This window comes from Lonchura striata, chromosome 20 (genome assembly GCF_046129695.1).
Source record: "Lonchura striata isolate bLonStr1 chromosome 20, bLonStr1.mat, whole genome shotgun sequence".
NCBI classification, from domain to species: Eukaryota; Metazoa; Chordata; class Aves; order Passeriformes; family Estrildidae; genus Lonchura; species Lonchura striata.
The window spans coordinates 10,455,572-10,478,808 of record NC_134622.1 but is presented as its reverse complement, the minus strand read 5'-3'; the positions used below and the strand labels follow the sequence as shown (position 1 = coordinate 10,478,808).

At 50.3% G+C, this 23,237-nt stretch overlaps 1 protein-coding gene across 8 annotated transcripts in view; it reads left to right on the top strand.

The window, feature by feature from the left end:
* ACACA (acetyl-CoA carboxylase alpha) overlaps window positions 1–23,237 on the top strand; it is a 100,766-nt gene that overhangs the window by 6,046 nt on the left and 71,483 nt on the right. For 7 of the 8 annotated variants that reach the window (XM_077787580.1, XM_077787583.1, XM_077787581.1 and 4 more), the window contains exons 4-24: window positions 9,237–9,369; window positions 9,923–10,061; window positions 10,248–10,357; window positions 10,726–10,807; window positions 11,160–11,258; window positions 11,927–12,033; window positions 13,012–13,122; window positions 13,225–13,434; window positions 13,948–14,118; window positions 14,744–14,905; window positions 15,155–15,318; window positions 16,097–16,247; window positions 16,719–16,822; window positions 17,326–17,407; window positions 18,651–18,796; window positions 19,433–19,583; window positions 20,805–20,939; window positions 21,312–21,458; window positions 21,637–21,825; window positions 22,344–22,444; window positions 22,553–22,641. In XM_077787580.1, coding sequence (XP_077643706.1) covers window positions 9,237–9,369; window positions 9,923–10,061; window positions 10,248–10,357; window positions 10,726–10,807; window positions 11,160–11,258; window positions 11,927–12,033; window positions 13,012–13,122; window positions 13,225–13,434; window positions 13,948–14,118; window positions 14,744–14,905; window positions 15,155–15,318; window positions 16,097–16,247; window positions 16,719–16,822; window positions 17,326–17,407; window positions 18,651–18,796; window positions 19,433–19,583; window positions 20,805–20,939; window positions 21,312–21,458; window positions 21,637–21,825; window positions 22,344–22,444; window positions 22,553–22,641 — 2,783 coding nt within the window. Of the gene's footprint in view, window positions 1–6,360; window positions 6,762–9,236; window positions 9,370–9,922; window positions 10,062–10,247; window positions 10,358–10,725; window positions 10,808–11,159; window positions 11,259–11,926; window positions 12,034–13,011; window positions 13,123–13,224; window positions 13,435–13,947; window positions 14,119–14,743; window positions 14,906–15,154; window positions 15,319–16,096; window positions 16,248–16,718; window positions 16,823–17,325; window positions 17,408–18,650; window positions 18,797–19,432; window positions 19,584–20,804; window positions 20,940–21,311; window positions 21,459–21,636; window positions 21,826–22,343; window positions 22,445–22,552; window positions 22,642–23,237 lie in introns of those variants that run through there. The other variant, XM_077787584.1, reaches the window with a different exon arrangement.

Below are 23,237 nucleotides of genomic sequence, written 5' to 3'. Positions count from 1 at the left end.
AATTGGCAGTGGGTAGGATCAGTGGCTCCATACTGGAACTTTTCTGCTTTGGATAGGGAAAATGGTGATGGCTGTTGTAAAGACTGGAGTCCTGCAATGTGGTGATAAACCAAGATTTAACGAGGCTGCTGCTGCCTGAGCTCAGGTTTGGTCTCAAGGCTGCCCCACTCCTGATTCCCTGGCTGGGCTTTTGGGGTCATGGTGATGGTGTTTCCTCGTCCAAAGGCCCCTTTATTTTTAGGTGTTGCTGATTTGCATTCCAGTAGTGGGATGTGCCTGTTGGATTTGCCCTGTTGTCCTCTGGGCACTTCTCATGTACAGATCAGTTTCTGGGTGCCTGGTCAGTCTGGTTTCACTCTCCCGTGTGTCCTTCATTTGTTTGCCATGTTCTGGAGGTCTGCTCTTTCTGCCTGTGCCTTCCCATTCCAGGAGCACCCAGGACAGTGTGGATCCCACTCCAGTTTTTCCTGGATGATCCCTCACTGCCTTTGCTTTGTTGTTTTTGAAGGGATGCTTGATTCCAGAAAGGTTTCCTGACCAGTGGCAGATATTTACCCAACCAGCTAATCCTTGTTCTTGTGTTTTACTGGTTTCTCTGCTTGTGCAGGTTAAGGAATTGTAATATCTCCTTTTTTTTTTTGGTGTTTCCCTTTCCACTTCAGGGAGAAGCCTCTGGGAACACAGAGCCCCAGACTCCCAGGTTGGGGCAGAAGGGGGACATTGCTCTGTGCTTGACAGAGCTGTTGTGGTCAGGCTGCTGGGCATGTTCAGCCAGCTGGCACTTGCACAGCTGATGCAAAACCTTAAAGCAAATTTACAGAGGGTTGCCTTTCCAGAGCCTGCCAGTTGCAATGATTTGGCAGCACAAAAGGTGATTTTGAGGCAGGAAACTGTAACTATATATTCTATAGGAGCAGAAGAAGTTGGATGAGCACCTAACCACAAGTGTGTAAATGGACAATATCAGAGCAAGAAACTTGTAGGACAGTGTCTGGCACCAGAGTGCAGTGGGTGTGCAACCTTGGGCACCTCTGTTGTAACCTGCTTACTTTGGCAGTCCCTGTGGGGAACACTTGACTTTTGAGTTAAATTGGAGAGAAATGCCAATTCAAATAAAAAAGTTACAGCATTATGGGCTGTTTTCCTAAGATAAACTCAGATGAGTTGAAATACTTTTTCAGGATGGTTGTCCCTTTCATCAGGAGATTTCCAAATCATGTTTACAGATGGAGAAACTGAGACAAAGACAACAGCAAAGACAAGTTCAACAGCTTGCCTGGAGTCACTCTGTGACAGTCAGTTAATGGAACAGAGGTGCTCTTGCTTCCAGCTTCCTTTTGGTGCTCACAAAGTACCACACTTTGTAAAGTGGTGAAGGGGAATTCACAGGCAGCTCTGTGCACTTTGACACAAGGTGCAGCTCCAAGGGTGCATATCTTTTGGAAGAAGTTGCCAAAAACCTTTCCATTTGCTGGTGATTTCCCCACAGGGTTTTAAACAGAGGTGGCTGGTGTTTGGGGTGAGGGGCTTTGCTGCAGAGCAGTCTTCAGGGAACAATGAGGATTAAAATGCAGGGTTTACTCAGCTGCCAGAGGGTTTGTGAGGCAGGTTGGTGTGACCTTATTGATCTTGTGAAGTGTTTATGATGTTGCTAAAGACACTCTTGCTGGGACAGGTTGTGCACTCTGGCTCCCCTGCCCCTGGAGGTCCACGGAGACCTTCAGCTGTGCCAGCTGGCCGCTGCTCTGGAGGGTTAAAAATTAACTTTAAATTGCTGTGAGGATCATCAGTGCCCAAAATTTGGTGTGTGGGGACAGTAACCACGCAGAGTGAGTGTTCAGAGTATTACATTTTGCACCTTTCAATAATAAACCCATTTTTTCCCTTTTTCTGCCTGTGTTATCTCTGAGTTCAGAAGTTTCCATCAGCACTTCCAACCAGTTCTGCTGGGATACAGTTTTCCTTGAAGTGGGCTGTTTACAGAGTTGCTGTGCTCCTTTCTGAAATTTTAGTGTCAGATTAAGTAAACTCCACCATAAATGCTGCTTGGAAAGTACTTTGTGTCTGTTTTGTTTAATAAATTGTTGTTGATTATTGCTAAATTTAATTTCTAGCTTCCGAGATGGTATCTTGTATCAAATTCTTGTTTAAAATAGATCAAAACCTGGATGTCTTCTGGTATTTGTACATCAGGGCTCTGGTTTCATAAGCAGTGACATGGGTGCACAGAGTCACCTGACAATCCACTTGTATCAGCTGAAAGCCAAATTTTTGGATGGAGTTCAGCTGTTACCTCATATGAAGCCCACAGAGTTTAGCTCCTTACTCCTAACACTGCTTGAACTTCTCAGTGTCTCAGTAAATTATGGGGATGCTTAAGCAGAACTAATCATCTGCTAAAGGAAATCTGGGCAAATGCCTCAATTTTAGCCTGGACAGCAGTGGTTGAGCATGCCCAGCCTGGCACTGGGACAAGGTGCCTGCTTAGAAACCAGCCCTAGAGTGACTGCACAGAGCCCTGGGTGTAATGAAAGATCCTTTTGAGCCTCTTCTGAATCGAAAAAATTCCTTTGCAGCCCAGCAGGTTGTGGCTGGGAGGTTGCACTGTGGAGCATTGATGCTGTGGAGCTGTTGGTGCTGCTGTGGTTTTGGCCCAGCTGTGGGCAGGGAGGCACAAATGTGCTGTGGGGTCTGTGGGGCTGCTCCACACGGGATTTCTTCTCTGCTGCATGGAGTCCTTGCTGATCCAGGCTGTCTGCAGGGTCCTGATCCCCCTCTGGCTCTGCCTGTGCTGCCAGGTGGTGCTGCAGGTTCTGTGTGGGGTGATTTGTGAGGATGAACACCTTCCTCTAGCCCAGCCTGGCCGTGGATGCTTCCAGGGATGGGGCTCAGCTTCTCTGAGCAGCCTGTGCCAAGCCCTCACCACCCTCACAGGGGAGAATTTCTGCCTAATTTCTAATCTAAACCTGTCCTCCTTCAGCTTAAGGCCATGAACTTCATCCACCTGGAGTGAAAAGTTGACTTCCTCCTCTCTGTTGAAAGAAAAGGAGGTGCTTTGGACTGCTGGCTGTGCTGATAACGTGGGAATGACACGTGGGAATGACAGCTCCTCCTTCCCTGGAAGCTGCTCTGCTCCCTGAGCAAACACACTGTATGGCTCTGCTTGCCTCTCACAAGTTGTACTCTTATTTTGGTGTTATTTTACTCCCTTTAGCCTCAGTTAACAGAGGAAATATCCTCTTTAAATTCAGTCATTTTTTGGGAGACTCTGCAGAGATTCCCTGGCTGAGGCACCCAGCGTGGCAGCATCTCCCACGTGCTCACTTATCTGATCCTGCTAACTGACAGATAACCAATCTCTTACTCTGGTAAATTTAATGTGACACTCCCCCAGCCACCCCTGAGTGGTGTGAAAAGGTCCATTCTGGTGTTCCTGCAGATCAGATCTGCCCAACACCTGAACTTTGCCAAAGAGCATGGCGAGGGCTCCCTGCCAGGGGCTCCAATTCCGCTCCACTCTGCTGCACAGCTCTTGTGCTGCTGCTGTTGTTGGTGTTGTTGTTCATTTTATCTTGGTGCCAGGGCTTGACCTGGAGGGCAGCTTGCTGCTCCAGGAACGTGTGGAGTTTTATCCTTCATGAGGATGGAAAAGTAAAGTTCTTTTGGTACTTCGTAGGTTTAGGAACTGGAGTATGGGTATTAATTTGATTTAAACTTGGCTGTTTGTTTGGATTGATATTTGGATTCAGTGGGTATTTTGAGTGTCAGGGTGTTGCTTTTGGACTTGCAAGGAAGCTCAGTGATTTGGGCTGTGTGTCCTGGGAATTGTCCCCTTCTCAATGCACCTGGCATGGCAGGTAAACAGCCAGCTGTGTGGATAGGAAAAGGAGCTTCTGGCAAATGTTGGCACTTGGGTATTCGGGAGGAATCCTGGCAGCTTGTACCCATTTGGGCTCTGTAAAAATTCCAGCTTTAGGCTAAAGACCTGCCTGGACTGATGTTAGAATTCTGTGTTACCGTGGAAGGGAAGTTATTTGCCAGGCAGAGCAGAGAGGGCTGGTTTTATTCTGTGCTGCATCCTTTATTTAATTCCCTGAAATCTTGAGGCTCGCTTCACTGTCAGAGCTGAGTCAAGTTTCATTTGTTTTGACCTCTAGGTGAAGCCCTGGTTTTGGCAGTGTCTGTGTTCAAGCCAGTTCTGGCTCTTTAAAACATGGGCAGAGCTGCCTTTGACAGGGTGCAGATTGCTGCCTCCTGGTGCCTGAGGCATGGGGAACCATTTATTCCAGCTGTGGAATTCTGTACCCCTTGCTGGACAGCATTTCTGCTTGTTCCTCCCCTCTGCCTTCCTGTGAGATCAGATACAAGGGCAGAGCTAAAACTGGAGCAGATTTTAGGGAGGCTTCAGCTGCCTGAGCCTTCTCACCCGGCTGGAATTGTATTCTCCTCGTATTTACAAAACTCAGAGCCCAAAAGGATGGGGAGAGCTGCCCTTTCCACACCCTTCCCAGGCCAGATCCAGAGGGAGACAATGCCCAGTCCTTTCTCTGGGGAGTGTGAGTGCTGCAGGCTGCTCCAGGCTGCCTTTCTCCTGGGCCAGCATCCCTGCCCCAGGAGCCTCCTGCAGCCCTGGCATGTGGCACTGCTGGCATCACCTCCTGCCTGGGACATGCCTCAGGTACGTGGCCCTCAGGAATGGCTTTTCCTTGGAAAACCAGCAGAGGAGCAGGCACAGCCTGTCCCTTTGTGTGGCTTCTGAGGGGTGGAGGGCTTTGGGGAAATGAGGAAATGAGCTCTGTGGGGTGGGCAGCCCTGCATCCCTGACACATCCTTGTGCAGCTTCTCTTTCGTGGGGATGCTGCAGCAAGCCGTGGCCATGGATTTCTCAGCAGCGAATTCAGCTGGCAGAATATTTTTAACCAATGCTGAAGCTGCTCCTCTGGGTGTGCTCCTCCAGCAGCAAATCGTGGCCATTGCTCTGCCAGCAGTGCATTCAGCTGCTGGAAGGCACAGGGAATGGTTCTGACAGTGCCACATTAAGCTGTGTGTGGGTTTGTTTCCTTGCAGCCACAATAGGCAGAGCCTGTTTGGACTGGGGGCTGCGGGTGGGGGTTTTGGGAATGAATTAAACGGGCAATTTGTGGGGTACCTGATGATGATTGGGCAGTTTGAGATGCTTTTCCAAGAGGAATAAAGGCAGGCAAGTGAGAGGCATTGAGTTCTGGGCTAGGACACTGTGTTGGGGTGTCCCTGTTGGTTAAACTCTGTTCTCTCTCAGCTCCCTTGGCTCTGCTGAGGTTTGTGTGCTGCCCTCACCCCACAGCGTGTCACTGTCCCTGTTCCCTGCCATCCCTGGGTGTGCCTGGGGCTGACAGCATGTGGCACTGCTGCTGCCCCTCACCCTGGCACTTGTGCTGGCCTCAGCCCCTGGCCCTGCAGGGCACTTCTCCCCTGGCCACTTGTTCCTTTCCTGAGTGTTCCCCTCCTGGCTGCCTGCATTTTGGGGTTCTGTGCCCCAAATCAAAGCTGTGCTGGCTATGGCCCTCCACCAGGACAGACCCAAATATCCCCACATTTAAAAATTTCCAGCTGCTGTGCCTAGTTCAGTCCAGGTTTTACCATCTGCTGCAGTCACTGCCCTTCTTTATCCTGCCTCTACCCCAGATTTGCAGTTTAGTCTCTGTGTGTGCAGGGCCAGGAGTTGGACTGTGCTGATCCTTGTGAGTCCCTTCCATCTCAGGATGTTCCATGATTCTGGGGTAGAATAAACATCCTTCTTTTCTCCAGTGATGTTACTGGAGCCTGCCATGCTGGAACACTGTTGCTGTGAGGATATTTATTCTTCCAGCACGTGGAGTGATCTCCTCTCCATCTCCTGGGTGGGAAACGGGCACAGAAAACTGAAGTTACGTGTGCAGGGTCTCCCAGCTCCCAGGCTGGTGTCCAGTTTGATCTGCCAGTGTGGCTGTGTGCCTGCACAAGCTGCCTCTGACATTGCCCTCTGCAGCCCTGCAGATGCTGTCCCTGTCACCTCCCCATTCCTCCTGACAATCCCACCTTAAATCCTACAAATGGGCTGAACCCCTGGGCCCACAGAGCCTGCAGCTGGGGCTGTGCTCACCTGGGCAGGACCCCCTGTGGGGTGCAGCATCCCCCTCCTGTGGGGTGCAGCATCCCCTTCCTGTGGGTGCTGCATCCCCTCCTGTGGGTGCAGCGCAGCATCCCGGTGGGTGCAGCATCCCAGTGGGTGCAGCATCCCCTCCTGTGGGGTGCAGCACCTCCCCTGGGTGGGTGCAGCATCCCCCCTGGGTGGGTGCAGCATCCCGGTGGGTGCTGCTGGAGGACGTGGGGGCTGTGCTGCCGGTTCCCAGCTCTCCCCCAGGCTGGGAGCTCTCCCCGTGGCTCCTTACATAACCCGTGGCTGCTGCTGTCCCCTTGATCAGCTGCTCGGGTGACGACAGGGAGGCTGGTCCCCTGTGCTGCGTCACCCGCGGGGTGGCACGGCCGCGGGGAGCCAGGGACAAAGGTGATGGGATTTGGAGCAGTCGGGGATGTGCCCTGCTTGGAGGAGAAGCTGCCGGCGCCTCTCGGCAGCGTCTCCTTGAGCTGCAGGGCTGGCAGAGCTGAGAGCTGCAGAGGGGAGCCCGAGATCCAGGCGTTCCCGAGATCCAGGCATTCCCGAAATCCAGGCATTCCCGCCCTCGCAGCATGGAGGATTCTGCGGAGCAGAGTCAGGAGATGAGGTACCACATGCTGCAGAGGTAAGGACCGCAGCTCTGCCTGCCCGCCCTGCCTGGGCTCTGTGCTGGAGCTGCTCTCGGAGGTTTGCTGTTCATTTTATCCTCCCGGGCTCTCCGTGCATGCTGTGACAAAGATGCTGTGGTGCAGCTCAGCTGGGGGATCAGGGTTCTGCACAACTTCTGCCCTCTGTGAGCCCTGAAGGGTAGAAAAGCATTTTGAATACTCCTCCGTCACAAAACATGGCAGTTGTGAGCAGGTGATAAATAGGGGTGGCAGTCACTAACTCAGCATTTGTTCTTCGTGCTTTCTTCCTTCCTATCCAGCTCCTACTTCATCTTACCCTGCAAAAAAAACCCACCCAACTCTTTGTTTTGATTGCATTGTGCAGCCTGTGATTATTGATAAATAAACTTGATGTTCTTGGCGTGCTCACAAGTCAGACTGTAGTTGTTTATGTCCAAGTGTTTGTTGCATTCTGGATGATGAACCTCAGGCTCTATTGATATTTTGCCTGTAGCAGTATCTTTGTGTGTAGTAATTTCTTGGTGGGACAGTTCCTATTTAAACCTGTTCACAAATTCTCACCTTGGCATTTTTATCACTTCTTGTTTTTGTTGAGACTCTTCTCATTAAACCTGTAGTGCACAAACCTCTCTGACTCCTTGGACTGTGCTCCTTCCTTGCCAGGAAGACTCTGAATCCCTAAATACACAGAGTTAGTAGAAATTCAACCTTAACTACATTTACCTACACCTTTGCTCTCTTTTTTGCCCGTTGGCTGCTGTCCTTGTATTCCCAGCTGAGTTCACAGGAGTGTGAGAACTTTTAGGGGCAGTTCTGAGTTTGGTGACAATGTCTGGAAGTGCAGCTGAGTGGAACAAGGGAAAGTAGGAGGGGATGAACCTGTGCACACAGAGCTTGTTCCTTGCCTTTCTCTGGCTGTCAGCTCTTCTCTGAGATTAGATACTCTCCTGGATGGAGTTGTTGTGACCCAGCACAGCCATTCCCGTGTCCCAGAGTGTCACTGGGAGGGACAGCACTGGTCTGTGGTGTCCTGTGCTCCTGGTGAAGTGCTGAGGAGGGTCTGTGTCCCGTGTGGGGGAATCTCCGTGGCCACAAGGTGTTTCTGAGGGAATGCCAGGGGAATCCCTGTGTCCCTGGCTGTGGCCAGGCCCCTGGCACAGCAGCTCATGGTGCTCCAGCCCTGTCCTGGGGCAGGGAACCTCCAGGAGCAGCTCTGGGGCTCCCTGGCCTTGGTGGCTGTGATGGCAAAAAGAAATCTGTGCCTTGGCTTCTCCTGGTGTTGGTTTGTGCCCTCCCCCAGCAGCTCTCTCTGCATCCCAGGCCATTCCCAATGGAATTGCTCAATGGAGCAGCCCTGCAGCAGCTGGTTAGGGCAGAGGTTCCATCCAGGGGAGAGCTCCTGGGCACGGATCTGCCAGTGACCAGCACCGACCCTTTCCCCTTGGTGCTCCCGGGGCTTTCCAAAGCTCTGGGCTGAGCTTCCCAATCTTCCTTCCTGCAGAAGGGGTCTGTGGTGCTGCCACTGGCAGGGGAAGGCTTCCCTGTGCTCCTGGGGAGGGAAACTCTTAGGGAAAGCACAGTAACTGGAGTAAAAACAAGTGAACTGTGGGCTGAGCAGAGAGGGGAAGCGACAGTGCCTGTGAAATAAAAAGTGTCTCATTAATTCCCTAATTTCCAGTGGTGCTGCACCATGGCAGGCACTGGGTGTGAGGAGCAGCTCCGTGCTTTCCCCTGGAATTTCCTCTCACAGACTCAGCTTTGTAAACTCTGGCAAATCAAAGCCAAAGGGTGATTTATCCCAGTGTTGTTGCTGTGGAAGCTGAAGCAGAGGGAGGGGAAGTGGCTGTGCCATTCCCACACAGAAGAGCTGTGGCAGGGCACGGGGTTGGTCTTGGCAGGCACAAAATTTGCTTTCTGTGTTCGTAGTAGGACTAATGTGATTAATTTGTCCTCTGGCTCTCAGAGCTTTTGAGGAAGATATTAAAGACTGGATGGTGGAGAACTCTTGGAGAATGATTTCCATAGCCAGTGTGAGTCTCTCATTTGCACCTGGAGATAAATTTGCAGTGCTTCCCAAGAGGATTTCCTCACAGAACCTGATCTTGGCAGCTTGCTTTGCCAAAGCCAGAAATCACTGTTGTTTCCAGCTTCTCTAGATGGTTTGAAAGCAATCTGGTGGAGCACTGTTGTTGTGTGCTGGGCAGCAGCCCACAGCAGATGTCATTTTACCTGTTTATGTTCTGGAATTTTTCCAGATGACCTGAAACTTTTGAAAATAACTGAAAAGTCATTTCAAAGGAGTCATCCCTGTAAAACTGAGCACCAGGCCATGAGGGTCTGGGGACAAGGAGAGATTCTGCTTGTCTGATTGGGGAGTGTGGTCCGAGAGAACTTTCCCAGTATTCACACACTTTCTTTTGCTGGTGTCCAGCTGCCCTGACAGGTTTTTTCTGTCTCCCCCATCTCCTCAGGCCCAGCATGTCTGGTTTGCACCTTGTCAAGCAAGGCCGGGACAGGAAGAAGGTGGATGTGCAGCGAGATTTCACCGTGGCCTCTCCAGCAGAGTTTGTGACTCGTTTTGGAGGCAATAAAGTTATTGAAAAGGTAACTCCCTCACCTGTTTTAGCATATTGCAGCTCCTCTCTGCAGCTCTGACTTGTCTCTCTCTAAGGCTGTATGTTGCAGGTATCAAATTACTAATATTTCTGAGCTTGGAAGTTGTGCTTCTGGTTGGAATCATTGTGTTTCCTTTTTCTGTGTGATAAACATCTGATTATTTCAGCTTAATGTAATAAGAAAAAAGATGTGAGTGAGCCAGAGCACTTCTGCTGATACAGGAGGATTTATAGACAGAAAAAGCAAAAATAAGCTGGAAAAACACTAAGAAATGTATTTAAAAATGCTTAATGATTTGATTTGAGTCCTTCTGCTCTTTAATCCAACCAAGGCATAACACATTAAAATTTTATGGTGAAACAAGAGCTGCTTTCTGAACTGACAGATGGGCCACGAGCTGGATGCTGGCTAAAAAAACTGCACAGCCCAAAACTGGGCAAAGAACCTGCAGAGGGGGGAAAAAAAAAAAATCTTCTTTCACGATTGTTAATTGTTTAGTGCTGTTTAGACTCTATTTCATCCCAGCTTCTAATGCACCCAGGTCCTGATAGCAAATAATGGCATTGCAGCAGTGAAGTGCATGAGGTCCATCCGGCGCTGGTCCTACGAGATGTTCAGGAACGAGAGGGCCATCAGGTTCGTGGTCATGGTCACCCCTGAGGACCTGAAAGCCAATGCAGGTGAGCTGGGGAGGGCTCACAGCCGTCTCTTTGCACAGCCCCGGGCTGCAGGGAGGGGAATGTCCTCCTGTGCAGCCCTGAGGGGCAGCTGAGGCAGCTGGGAGGGCTCAGCCGGGGGCAAAGGAGGATTTTAGAGCAAGTCCTGCAGGTAGATTTGCAGCCCAAATGGAACCTGTGTGTTTGCAGAGTACATTAAAATGGCAGATCACTACGTGCCCGTCCCGGGAGGACCCAACAACAACAACTATGCAAACGTGGAGCTCATCCTGGACATCGCCAAGAGGATCCCAGTGCAGGTGAGAAGTGTCCCAGACAACCTTGTGCCTGGGGAGGAGGCAGGACAAAGGAACTGGAATTCCAGACCAAAAGAGCACCTGGAGGCAGTCTGACAGGGCAGTGGCTGTCCCAGGGTGAATATCTGCAGGAGAGGGAGGTTCCCTGCAGCCTTGCACTCCCCTACACCCAGCTCCTCCTCAGCCTGCTTGCACTGCAAGGTGCAAGCCACCCTTGAAATTCAGCACACCCTGTAGCTCAGAGGCTCCTGGGTGTTCTGAGGCTGTTTTCCAGCAGGAGAAGAAAGGCTTGGAGTGTTTGCATGTGTCTGTTTCTGCTCACTTGCTTGCTTTATTCAAACAGAGAGCAAATAGTTTCTTTTCTCCTGCAGGCTGTGTGGGCTGGCTGGGGCCATGCATCAGAGAACCCCAAACTGCCAGAACTACTCCACAAAAACGGGATTGCTTTCATGGGTGAGGAGATGGACTGCTTGTCTGATGCCTAGTCCTGGTTTGAAGGTGGGGAGGTTTAGGGAGATAAAAAACCCTGAGTCCAAGAGAGAGCCATGGGGAATGGTCTGCAGTGCCAGGTGGATGAGCTGTTCTTTACAGCAGTTCTTGTATGGAAGAAAGTTTTCCAACATAGCCTTTAATGTTGAGATAAAAAAATCAGGAAAGATTCCTGACAAACCAGCTTGTCCCTGTTCTCATTTTAAAGAGGGTTCCGTTTTATGGGAAGAGTGGAATTTTTTCCTGAATTCTGGACCTTGCCCTAATGTCTGATACCCTTTGAGTCTCTGTCATGCATTGTCTTCGCTCTCTGCAGGTCCTCCCAGCCAAGCCATGTGGGCCTTGGGAGATAAAATTGCTTCTTCCATCGTGGCTCAGACTGCTGGCATTCCAACTCTTCCTTGGAGTGGCAGTGGTAAGAAGGGAATTGTCCTGTGCTCATCAGGATCACCCTGATCTTTTTTTCCTTCAGCATGTCTAAGTTTTAAGAAGCTGCGTGCTCACAAGCGTGTTCCAGGAGATGCTCCATCTGTTCAGGGTTTCCCCTTCGTGCTGTTTGCCCAGCACACCAGTGAGGTGCCCTGGAAGCAGTGACGCAGGGGTGGAATGAGCCTGGAGATGGTGGGAGAAGCTGGCAGCGTGCAGAGGAGGACAGGGAGGAGGGACTGGGAGGAGGAGTGAACAAACATGGAAGAGATTGTTTCCTGGAGTGCAGCTGGTGCTCACAGGCTCACCCAGGGCTTGGAGACACCTGGTCTGATGGAAGGTGTCCCTTCTTGTGGCAGGGGATTAGAACAAGATGATCTTTAAAGTCACTTTCAACCCAAACCAGCCCTGTGTCGTTCTGGAACCCATGCTCTGCTGCCGTGGAAGTTCCAAAGCAGTGCCAATAACATCCTGCTTCTCACAGATGTAACGGACTGGGTAGAAATACTCGCTCCCCAGAAATCAGGAATGCCTGTGGACATTGCGCACACCCCCTTTCCCCCGGGCTGCCAGCCTGGCTCCTCAGGCAGCCGTGGCTGTGACTCGTGCCCTGCAGTGGCGGCCGGAGGAGCTCACGGGGTGGGCTTTGTGTTGCAGGCCTGCGGGTGGACTGGCAGGAGAACGACCTCCAGAAGCGCATCCTGAGCGTTCCTCAGGAGCTCTACGAGAAGGGCTACGTGCGGGACGCCGACGACGGGCTGCGGGTGGGTCTGGGGGCTCGGGGGAGCTGGGCTGCACCTTCCTCCTCCCGCCAGCGCGCGCTCTTGGAGGCTGGGGGCTGATCCTGCACAATCCTTTGGCCCTGGCCTGCTGCTGTTGAGGCAGGACGGGAATGAGCAGACTCGACTCTGAAGGTCGTGAGAGTAAAACTCTGATTTATTTAAAATATACTGCTCTTTTATACAGAGCTTTGTGAGGGCTAACTCTGTTGGTTCTGAAGTGAAAACGACTTACAGCATCGGTGTAAAGTGTTTGACGCACAGTGATAGAACTTAATTATAAATCGTGAAAAACAAGAGAGATAAAGAATTATTTACATTCTTTTCCAGCTCTTTCCCAGGCCTCTGCCTGGCTAGAAATTCTCAATTTCTTTCTTTGACTGAATTTGAGTCCCCCACTGGCCTGCACAGCTGGGTGAGGATCAGCAGGGAGAGGCAAAATATGGGACCAAGGTTGTGTTGTCTTAAGAGCTGTCATCTAGTTTTTGTTTTTAGTGAAAATCCACAACTACACATTTCACCTCATCTTTGGAGTTTCTTCTTGAGGAGGAGTTTTAGAATAAGAAATATTAAATTTAGAATAAGAAATATTCCTGGCACAATACACGACTTGGAATTTTGCTTTGTGAAGAGTGGGGGTGGTGTGTGGGATTTTTTTTATGTTACCCAGCTTCTTAAATGATTTTCTGTATTATACAAAAACTTTTCTGTCAATTCGTAGATTTAATGGCATTGAAGCACTGACAAAAGATTTTGTGGTCACTTGGAGAGGTCAGTGTTCTCTGTAATCACAAAATCCCTGCTGATTTTTCCAGCTACAGGCACTTTCACCAATGAGTTATTTGGTTTCTATGCTAAATATTCTGATATGGCAGCTTGGATATAAATCGAAAGGGAAATAATGATCTTTTCATTGGATTCTGCTGCCTTTTTGTACTTACCCTGTTGTTCCCATCTTGCCAGGCTGCTGAGGAGGTTGGCTACCCTGTCATGATCAAGGCTTCTGAAGGAGGAGGAGGAAAAGGAATCAGGAAGGTGAACAATGCAGATGACTTCCCCAATCTGTTCAGACAGGTGAGTGCCCCTCTGCCCCGTGCTGCCTTGCTCTGAGCGCCCAGGGCTGGCTGCCAGAGCCCACACGAGGCGCTCTGCCTGTTCCCTCTGCCCCTGCTGCAGGTTCAAACTGAAGTGCCAGGCTCTCCCATCTTCGTGATGAGGCTGGCCAAGCAGTCCAGGCACCTGGAGGTGCAGATCCTGGCAGACCAGTACGGCAACGCCATCTCCCTCTTCGGCCGCGACTGCTCCGTGCAGCGCCGGCACCAGAAGATCATCGAGGAGGCTCCAGCCTCCATTGCAACCTCAACGGTGTTTGAGCACATGGAGCAGGTGAGAGGGGCTCTGCAGCTTCCCCTGCCCTGGCCAGCCTCCAGAAACAGCCAGGGCTTGGTATTTTTGTTGTGCATCCCCAGGAGTTCTGCGCCGTTGGGTGTTTTAAAGGAGCAATAGAGGATTTTGAGTCTCCACCTGCTTGGTGTGGGCAACCGTTCTCATTTCCACACTAAATCTCACAAACAGCTCCTTTCAAAGATAAATGCCCCCCAAAAAGGGGAGGGAAATGCATTTTAAATGTGTATTACCGTATTAAAAGCAAGTCTCAGGAGCTGCAGGAATTGCCTAATGTTAAGCGTTGCAAATATTTGCGTCAAACTCTACCTTCTGTGAATTGTAGATGAAATAAATTGGAAATGGGAAGTCCTGTGCCACAGGCTTTTCTCGGGGCAGGTCTTGGGCCTGTGACAAGTTTTGGGGTGTTCCAGGATGCCAGCAAAAGTCTCAAGTGGGTGAGCAGAGAGAGCACGGGGAGCTGGCAATGCAATATTCCTGTTTTCCGTGTCCCAGTGCGCAGTGAAGCTGGCCAAAATGGTTGGGTACGTGAGTGCAGGCACTGTGGAGTACCTGTACAGCCAGGACGGCAGCTTCTACTTCCTGGAGCTGAACCCACGCCTGCAGGTGGAGCATCCCTGCACTGAGATGGTGGCAGACGTCAACCTGCCCGCAGCACAGCTCCAGGTGAGCGCAGAAAGTGGAATTCCTCTCCTTTCAGCAAGTTCAGCAGTTGTTTGAAGCTCCCCAAAGCCACCAGGGGATCCCTCAGAGGTCCTGTAGAGTTGTTGATATGCTGTGGCTTGTCAGTCCCCCGTGTGTCCCCCCAGACTCCTGGCCCCCAACTTTCCAGCAGTGGGTGGATGCCACAATCCCTTCATACCTTAATAAGGCTCTGTATGATTTTTTACTTCTTTTTTGAAGTGTATCTGTAAAAAAAAACCCAACTAATGAACAGGGAAAATGGGATTTTGCTCCATAAGGATGCAGCCAGCAGCTGGTTCTGTAGGTTGCTCTCCCCACAGTTTATAATTGCAAAATTCCACAGTTTCCTATAACTAATTAGGGCCCTTCTGTCTCATTGGGACCTCAGTATATTTTTAACAGGCCTAATGCGTGCCCATCCTAAGCTGACCTGGCACTGTCAACTTTCCCTGGAGCCTTTTAATCAGCCAGTGGAAAATACTGGCTGGAGGGCTTAAGGTGGATATTACACTGAGTGAGTTGTCCTGGGAAGTGTGAGTGTTTGGCTCTCTAGGAGACAAACTTAGTGGTGGGGTTTTTTATTATTATTATTTTTTTCTTTCCTTAGATTGCCATGGGGATCCCCCTGCACAGGATCAAGGATATCAGGGTGATGTATGGAGTTTCTCCCTGGGGAGACACAACCATTGATTTTGAGAACTCAGCCCACGTCCCCAGCCCCCGTGGCCACGTCATCGCTGCCCGGATCACCAGTGAGAATCCTGATGAGGTGAGGCTCCCACTGCTGTGCTTGGGGCTCTGGGCTTTACAGGGCCAGGCCCTGCTGCTGCTGCTGCAAATTTTGGCAGCAAATTTAAAATACTCTTCCCTTACCTCACTTAGACCCTGATTAGAAACAGCCTGTACTACTTATACCACACTGAAGCACAAAGAGGTGTTCTCAGAGCCTTCAGAACCCTAATTCTGGATGATTCACCTTTTCTTTAGGGCGTAGAGCAATGTCTGTCTGTCTTTGCAGGGGTTTAAGCCCAGTTCTGGCACAGTTCAGGAGCTGAATTTCCGCAGCAATAAGAATGTCTGGGGCTATTTCAGTGTGGCTGCTGCAGGGGGGCTCCATGAATTTGCTGATTCCCAGTTTGGTCACTGCTTCTCCTGGGGAGAGAACCGTGAAGAAGCCATCTCGTAAGTCAGGAATGTGGGAGGGCCTTGGGAATTGCTTGGCTTTGTCCTCTTTGATCCAAAGTGCCACGGGAAAACAAGGCTCCTTACTTCTAGGAATCTCGAGAGAAATTTCCCTGTCTTTGTCTTGTTTTCCATTTCGTGGTCAGGCTTCTCATCTTGTCTTGTTTTGCAATTCCACTGTATTGCACCTACATTTCTACGCTTTTTGCTAATTTTTCTTTATTTTTCTTCCTTTCTGTTTCATCCCTGCCTTGTATATCTGCTGCTGGGCTGTGACACAGCTGCCACAGGGTGAAAGTCTCTCTTTAAAGCATCCAGGTGAAGGCTTCTAACAGGAAAAACTTTGCTAACCTGACTGACCAATGCTTCAGGATGTTTGTGAACCATGGAGTGTCCTCTGTGGTGTGGGATTTTAAAGCACCTGGTCCTGAGGCAGACCTGTCTGACCTGTCATCCACGTTTTTCATCCAGAGCCTTTCCCAGTTCCACTCTGGGTGGGGTGGACACCACATCTGTCTGTCTGTCTGTCTGTTGTATGCCCCTGGCACCTGGTAGGGCCCTGGGTGATGAGAGCAGAGGGGGCTCCTGATCCCACTGAGCTGCTCCTCACACCAGCAGCAGGGAAATCAATATTCTCCCATTCCCAAACATTCCTTCAGGATCCTGCTCCATCCACCGCTCTTCTGCTCTGACCTTCAGCTGCTTTTCTCTCTGGAGCTGCCAGCTTGCATGCTGCCCTTAGGATGGGATAGACAACAGGGCTTCTTTCCCCTTTCAGAAACATGGTGGTGGCTCTGAAGGAGCTGTCCATCCGAGGGGACTTCAGGACCACTGTGGAATACTTGATCAAGCTGCTGGAGACGGAGAGCTTCCAGCAGAACCGCATCGACACGGGCTGGCTGGACCGGCTCATCGCTGAGAAAGTGCAGGTGCAGCTGCTGCCCCTGGCAGGGACACACGTGGGGATGGGCAGGGGTGGTGCCTGCTGCTGCAAAAGGGTGTAGGAGGGGGCAGTGTCCACTTAATGAATAAACATTTTCAGTGGCATTGCTTCTTACGTGTATCAAAATCCTAGGTCGTCCCTGTTGGGGAAAGTTCGTCTTAAAGTTGTCCAGAAAAGCATTGAGACCAGTGTTAGGTTTGGAATCTGGGACAGATGACAGTGGAAATGTTGTTGGAACCTCGAGATTTGATCCAGGCAGAAGAAAATGTAGTTTTAAGGAGTTACAGAAATAATGGCTTCTGTGTGGGGTTCACATGGCTGCCACACCGACTTGATTTTAAAGAGTGTTGGCCATGAACCAAAACCAGAGCTGAGACTGCTGATTTTTCTAGCTGGGTGTTCAGATTGGGCTGGAGCTGGAGGAGGTGTGACTGTGTCTATTTGTCCCCTTTTTTAGGCTGAGAGGCCTGACACCATGCTGGGGGTGGTGTGTGGGGCTCTGCACGTGGCTGACGTGAGCTTCCGAAACAGCGTCTCCAACTTCCTGCACTCCCTGGAAAGGTAAAAGGGCAAGCTGCTCTCTAGTAATTACTCCTGGTGTACAAGCTCCCTTCAGTCCAGGAATGCTCAGGGGCTGTTATCTGCTGACTGTTCCCTGGCCCCAGGGAGCTCTTTATCTGCTGAGAAAACTGGCAGGTATCTGCATCTCCTCCAAATATCCCCTGCTGTCTGCAGGGATTGCTTTGGTTTCTAGCAGGAGCTCCAGGAAACGGCTCAGAAACACGGAGTTCTTGCTCTGTGTGCTGCTAGGGCAGCATTTGGGAGTCTTGAATCACCCCAGAGTGAGTGGAAGGGAGAGCAAAGCTGGCCTGTGTGGCTGGAGGGACTTTGACTTGGTCAAACTGATTTGTCTCTCTCCTAAGAAGAGACTCTATAAAAACCTACTCCCATCTCTCTGCTAGTGTTTCCTAAAGCCTTGCATGCATCTCTGAAGCTCTTTGGACCTCTGGTAGTCATTTGGTGGCTTGTGGAAGATGAGTTTTGTTTTGTCCTTCTCTTTGCAGGGGCCAAGTCCTGCCTGCTCACACTCTGCTCAACACGGTGGACGTGGAGCTCATCTACGAGGGACGGAAGTACGTGCTGAAGGTACAGAGGGGGACCCACCCTCCTGCCCCTGGGCTGGACGTGGCCACGAGTGCTGCTGTGGCCTCATCTTTGCACAGATCTGTACAGGGAATTGGGTCTGAGCAGGGTTGATTTTTCTCTGCTTTAGTGGGTGAAGAAATCAGCACGGCCTCCTTTGCAATAGCACCGCTCGCATCGCTCCACTGCAACGTCCCTGTAAACATTTCAGCCTCTTGCTCTGAGCAGGGTGAAATTTGCTTTGTTACAGGCAAAGACTACTACAGGTTGACCAAAACTTCCAGCTGATTTTTCTGAATATGTAGGCCTACTCTGCTGGGGTTTTGACACACCATGACGGAATTTGCAGCAATTTTTCCCTGTGGTGTTGCTTTTTTGCTGCATGCAAAAACCCCATGTTGCAAAACCAAACATAATGATGAAAGTTAGGAAATATTAGACTTAAGGTTGCCTGTGCAATCTTCATTAGCTTCCTTGGGCAAATCTGTGGTGGTGAAGTTTTTAATGATAAGACCATAGGCTGGTTTTTGCAGCAGTGAGAATTCTGCACATGCCTGGGTTTATCTTTGATGAGGAATAGAGGCATTGAGCAGCAGCTGAAGTGTTCTGTAAAGGATTTACACAGCTTCAAATAGCAGCTCTGGGGCAGAGATCCCTTTCTCCAGGGAAAGCACTTGTTGCTTTCCCTGTGGGACAATCTCTCATTTTCCCCCCCAAATTATCTCCTCGATTATGCAGTGTAAGTACACAACTGTGCCTCGTAAGTAGACGAGGGTGAGAAAATGATCTGTGATTGCACAATCAAACCTCAGCCATCAGTGCAGAAGTGTGAGAAGATTAAATCAACATTCATGGACAGCACCAGTTCTGGCATCTCTTGACTGCTGTGTCACAGAATCCCAAACTGGTTTCGGTTGACTCTTGTAAAAAGTCTCTCTCTGTATTTCTTGTGGGATCCCTTCAGGCACTGGAAGGCCATATTTAAATCCCCCCAGAGTTTCTCTTCTCCAGGCTGAAAAATCCCAATTCTCTCAGCCTTTCCTCATAGGAGAGGTGTTCCATTCCTCTGGTCAGCTTTGCTTGCCTGCCTTTGTAACCCCAATTTTTTTACACGACATCAAACACCTCTGTTCCTCTTCATTAATTCCCACTGTTGCAGCACTTGGAAAACTCTGTGTTGTGGCAGCCAAGACACTCAATGCTGTGCTCAATTCACTGGATAATTCCCATTCTTGTGGGTTGGCAGGTGACCAGGCAGTCTCCCAATTCCTACGTGGTGATCATGAACAGCTCCTGCGTGGAAGTCGACGTGCATCGCCTGAGTGACGGGGGGCTGCTCCTCTCCTACGATGGCAGCAGCTACACCACCTACATGAAAGAAGAAGTGGACAGGTAGCAACCTGTACAGCTCCAGCTTTAGCATTTACACAGCCAAAATGAGGTGTATTTGTAACTTCATGCTTCCCAAAAGATCAGCTGGGAGCGGAATTCTCCCCTAGGAGGAGTTTTCTAGGTGTGCTGTGGGTGAGTTTTGAGACAGAACAGATCCTGGCTACTATTAAAAGAAGAATCTGGCTGTGCACCATGTGGAGTCCATATTCCTCTGCTTGGTCCTTAAAAGTGATTTTTGGGATTATAAAAACCAAAAAAACAGATCCAGAAAATCTTTAAACTTCTTGTAATTCCACGGCTGCTTTAGAAATAAAGATAAGTTGCACTGTTTCAGTGCATCCCCTCAAAATTCCCTGCAAGGATCATAGCAGTAAGGGCAGTAAAGGGCATCCCCAGGTGTGGAATGTGAACTCTGCCCCCTCTGCTCTGTTATCTTCTGGGAAAAGTAATGGATCTGCTCAGGAGGACAAAGAATTTGGGTAACTTCCTGGGTTGGAATCTCCACCTCTCGGTTGGTTGAGGTCCTTTCCTGTAGTTCTGTTTCGAAGTAGAATAGGGAAAGGGAGACTGGCTTTTCCCTTTCCCATGCCTTCCCCAAGGAATTCTGTTGCCCTGATCTGTTCTGTTCTTCCCCAGGTATCGCATCACCATTGGGAACAAGACCTGTGTGTTTGAGAAGGAGAATGATCCCTCCATCCTGCGCTCGCCCTCCGCTGGGAAGCTGATCCAGTATGTGGTGGAGGATGGGGGACACGTGTTTGCAGGCCAGTGCTTTGCAGAAATTGAGGTAAAAGTCTCAGAGAACTGGTTTGGCTGCCCAGGAAAAAGCTAAAAAGCCCAGGGGGAGGGATGTTGGATGCTTTGGGACTGGGAGTTGAGCGTGAGGGGTCACTCACAGTATTTCATTGACAGATTTTAACCTGAACTGCAGCGGGAATCATCAATGAGAGTGATGGGGTGGGGAAGAAATTTAACAGCAGAAATTTGAGTGCTAATGACTGTACACCAAGTGATAAGCAAAATGTCTCAAAATGCCTGTGATTATCACCTTCTTGAGATTCCAAGGGAAGGTGGGATCCATTCCCAGCTGTGGTGAGGAAGGCCTTCTCCTTGTGCTACTGACACAGACTCAGAGTAACGTGCCAGGATGAATTAACAAACTTCACCCTGGTTAGCTGATCATTTATCAGGTCGATCCCAGAAGTTAGTAAGTGTCACTCCTCCCTTCTCCCTAGGAAGTTACTTAACTCTTACCAAGGAGGAGGAGGAGGATGAGCAATTTTTGATCACGATGAGGAAAGCACAAGGGGTTGTGTAGGAGTGTGTGGCTCAAAACAGATTTGAGGGAGGGGAAGGTGTGTGATGACAGAGGGGCAATTAAACCAGCTGGGGACAATGTGTAGGAGAAAAACATCAAGACGGAGATCCAGCTATTTTATGTAAGTGCTGTTGCCCTGCAACAGGTCATGGCTAAGAAGGCACCACCCACACAACCCCTGTGGCTCCCAGTGGTGTAGAGCAGAGCAAGGGTAAAACCAAACTGGCTCCCCCAAACCCAGCCCTTCTGCTCCAAAGGCAGCAGCTCTTGATGTAAGGAAGCATTTCTGGGAAGGGCTGTCTGAGAGCTCTAGAAAGTGATCCTGCTTGAAGTGAAGATGTGGCTGTAGCCTTTGAGAGGAGCCCTTGCAATGCAGCAGCAAATTGTCTGCTTTCTTCGTTGTGCTGAGTGTGGGGCCTTCCTGAGTCTCCTGTTCATTCAGGCAGTGTGAGCAGGGACATTCCTGAAGCTCCTGCTGCACTATTTTGTGGCCAATTATTTTGTTCTCCCATTCACTTCAGCGTCTGGGTTTTGTTCCCAACATCTGTGCTTGTAAGTTTTGGGAGCACCTGAATGCCAGAGGTGCTCATGCAGGTCTGTCTGTGGTGGGACACTGCTGGCTGGCTCCCAAAACTAGAACCATTTTGGGGCACATGGAGCTGAGTGTGTAACCAGTTTTCCTTGCTACAGGTGATGAAAATGGTGATGACGATAACAGCAGGAGAATCAGGCTGCATCCACTATGTCAAGCGCCCAGGGGCAGTCCTGGATCCAGGCTGTGTGATTGCCAAGCTGCAGCTGGATGATCCCAGCAGGGTTCAGCAGGTGAGGAGCTGCAGAAGGCACAGCTTTTGTGGGGTTTTAATGAGGGACTGATGTTGAGAGTGGTACAGGATGGTCCAGTAAACCAATTTCCCATTTGTGCGTTGTGCTGGAATTGTCACTTCACTGTTTATTTGTCTCAGATGAGGACTGGGACTGAGATTTCTCACTCTCTCTCTAATTCAGACCAAACTTATCTTCCATTCCTGCCCTCTGCTTACCTCAGTGCTGCTGTGGGGCTGTCTCTCTCAACCAAGTGCATTTCCTGCTGTGGGAATCCTTGCAAGTTAAACCTTGGCTGCAGCTGAGGGTGCCTGGCTGTTCCCCAAGGCTGGTGCCCCACAGGAGGCTCAGTGAGGCTGTTCCTTGTTGCAGGCTGAGCTGCACACGGGTACCCTGCCCCAGATCCAGAGCACAGCACTGCGGGGCGAGAAGCTCCATCGCATCTTCCACTACGTGCTGGACAACCTGGTCAACGTGATGAATGGGTACTGCCTGCCAGAGCCCTTCTTCAGCAGCAAGGTACTGGGGGGCTCTTCTTCCACACCAAAACACAACGTTCTTGCAGCTCAAGGGAGGGTTGGGCAGTTTTTGTGCCACAGGGCAGCACCCATGGGATGGGATGTTGGACATCACCCATCTCCTTCTTCCTCTTCCTGTTGTTTATTCTCTTCTCCTTTCTTTCCTTGTCTCTCTCCAGGTGAAGGGTTGGGTTGAGCGATTAATGAAGACCCTGAGGGATCCATCTTTGCCCCTGCTGGAGCTTCAGGACATCATGACCAGTGTCTCTGGGCGGATACCACCCAATGTAGAGAAGTCCATCAAGAAGGAGATGGCCCAGTATGCCAGCAACATCACCTCGGTCCTCTGCCAGTTTCCCAGCCAGCAGGTGACCAACCACCCTTCATGGAGGGATAAAAATGGGTTTGTGTTGGGGCAGAGAGAGAGAAAATCTCCTTTAAATGACATGGAGGTTAACTGAACCTGAAAGCTGTGTTTGAACATGGTGTGCTGATGGTAGAAGATATTTCCCTGTGTCACTTCAAGGCTTGTCTCTTTACCTGTGCTGAAGGGTTCCCTGCTCAGTATGGCTTTAACCAGGCACACTGGTGGGAACACTTTAATCTTACCAGTGGCCCTGTGGGCATTTATTTGCTTTTTGCATGGCACATGTGCTGCAGTGCAATTTGTAGTGCCAGTGTAAGCTCAGAATAGAATGACTGCAGCCAAGGGAGGCCTGGTAGGGCGAGGAGATGCTGGAAGCTGATTTTCTCCACGGTGTGATACAGTGAATTGATTTTTTTATCACTGGCAGGTCTTGAACTTCCCTTGCTGTGTCTCTGCAGGTTGTCCAGCCCATGGAGGGCTTTTCCCTGTGCTTTTTGTCCACGTTCTTTTCCCTTTCAGATTGCCAACATCCTGGACAGCCACGCGGCCACCCTGAACCGCAAGTCGGAGCGCGAGGTTTTCTTCATGAACACCCAGAGCATCGTGCAGCTCGTGCAGAGGTGAGCCTGCCCAGGGCTTCCTGCAGAGCAGGAGCCACCCCCAGCAGCCCTGGCAGGGGCTGTGTGTGCCCTCAGGCTCGCTCAGGGCTGGCTTTGGTGCCTCTGCAGGTACCGCAGTGGCATCCGGGGCCACATGAAGGCCGTGGTGATGGATCTGCTCCGGCAGTACCTGAAGGTGGAGACTCAGTTCCAGCACGGTGAGTTCCTGGGCACATCCAGGATTTGATTTCTTGAAGAGTCGTGTTTGGTCCTGGAAAACCCATGTGGGCCCTCTGGAGAAGGTTTGCTCTCACTCTGTGCTGAGGTGAGGCGCACAGGATTTTGTAGAGGAGATTCTGTCCCCAAAGCTCAGCTGAAGCTGAGAGGTGAAACCAATGCCTTGCACTGCTGTATCCAGGCACAAGATGGCAATGAAGCCCTGGCCAATTCCAGGCTCTGGCTCTTACAGGTAGTTCAGATTCCACTCTTCTTTTGTCCTGCTCCATTACCTGCCCCGGCCTAATGGTACTGCAGATTCATTTCCACTTCAGTTTGCTGGCAGCAGAGGATGGTGCAAGGCTTTTTGCTGTTATTTCATTTTGCTTGTCATTTGAATGAAAGTGTGAGCTCCCTGTTCCTCTCTCAGTATTGCTCACAAAGGAGGCATTTGGTATTGGAACTGTTTATTAAGAGTGGGATGTTAGAATTAAACTTTGTAGTAGCTGATGGTGGGAATGATTCCTTGCCAAATTGATTGTGTGGACCATAGAGAATCACAGAATGGTCTGGGTTGGAAGGGGCTTTAAAGCACGTC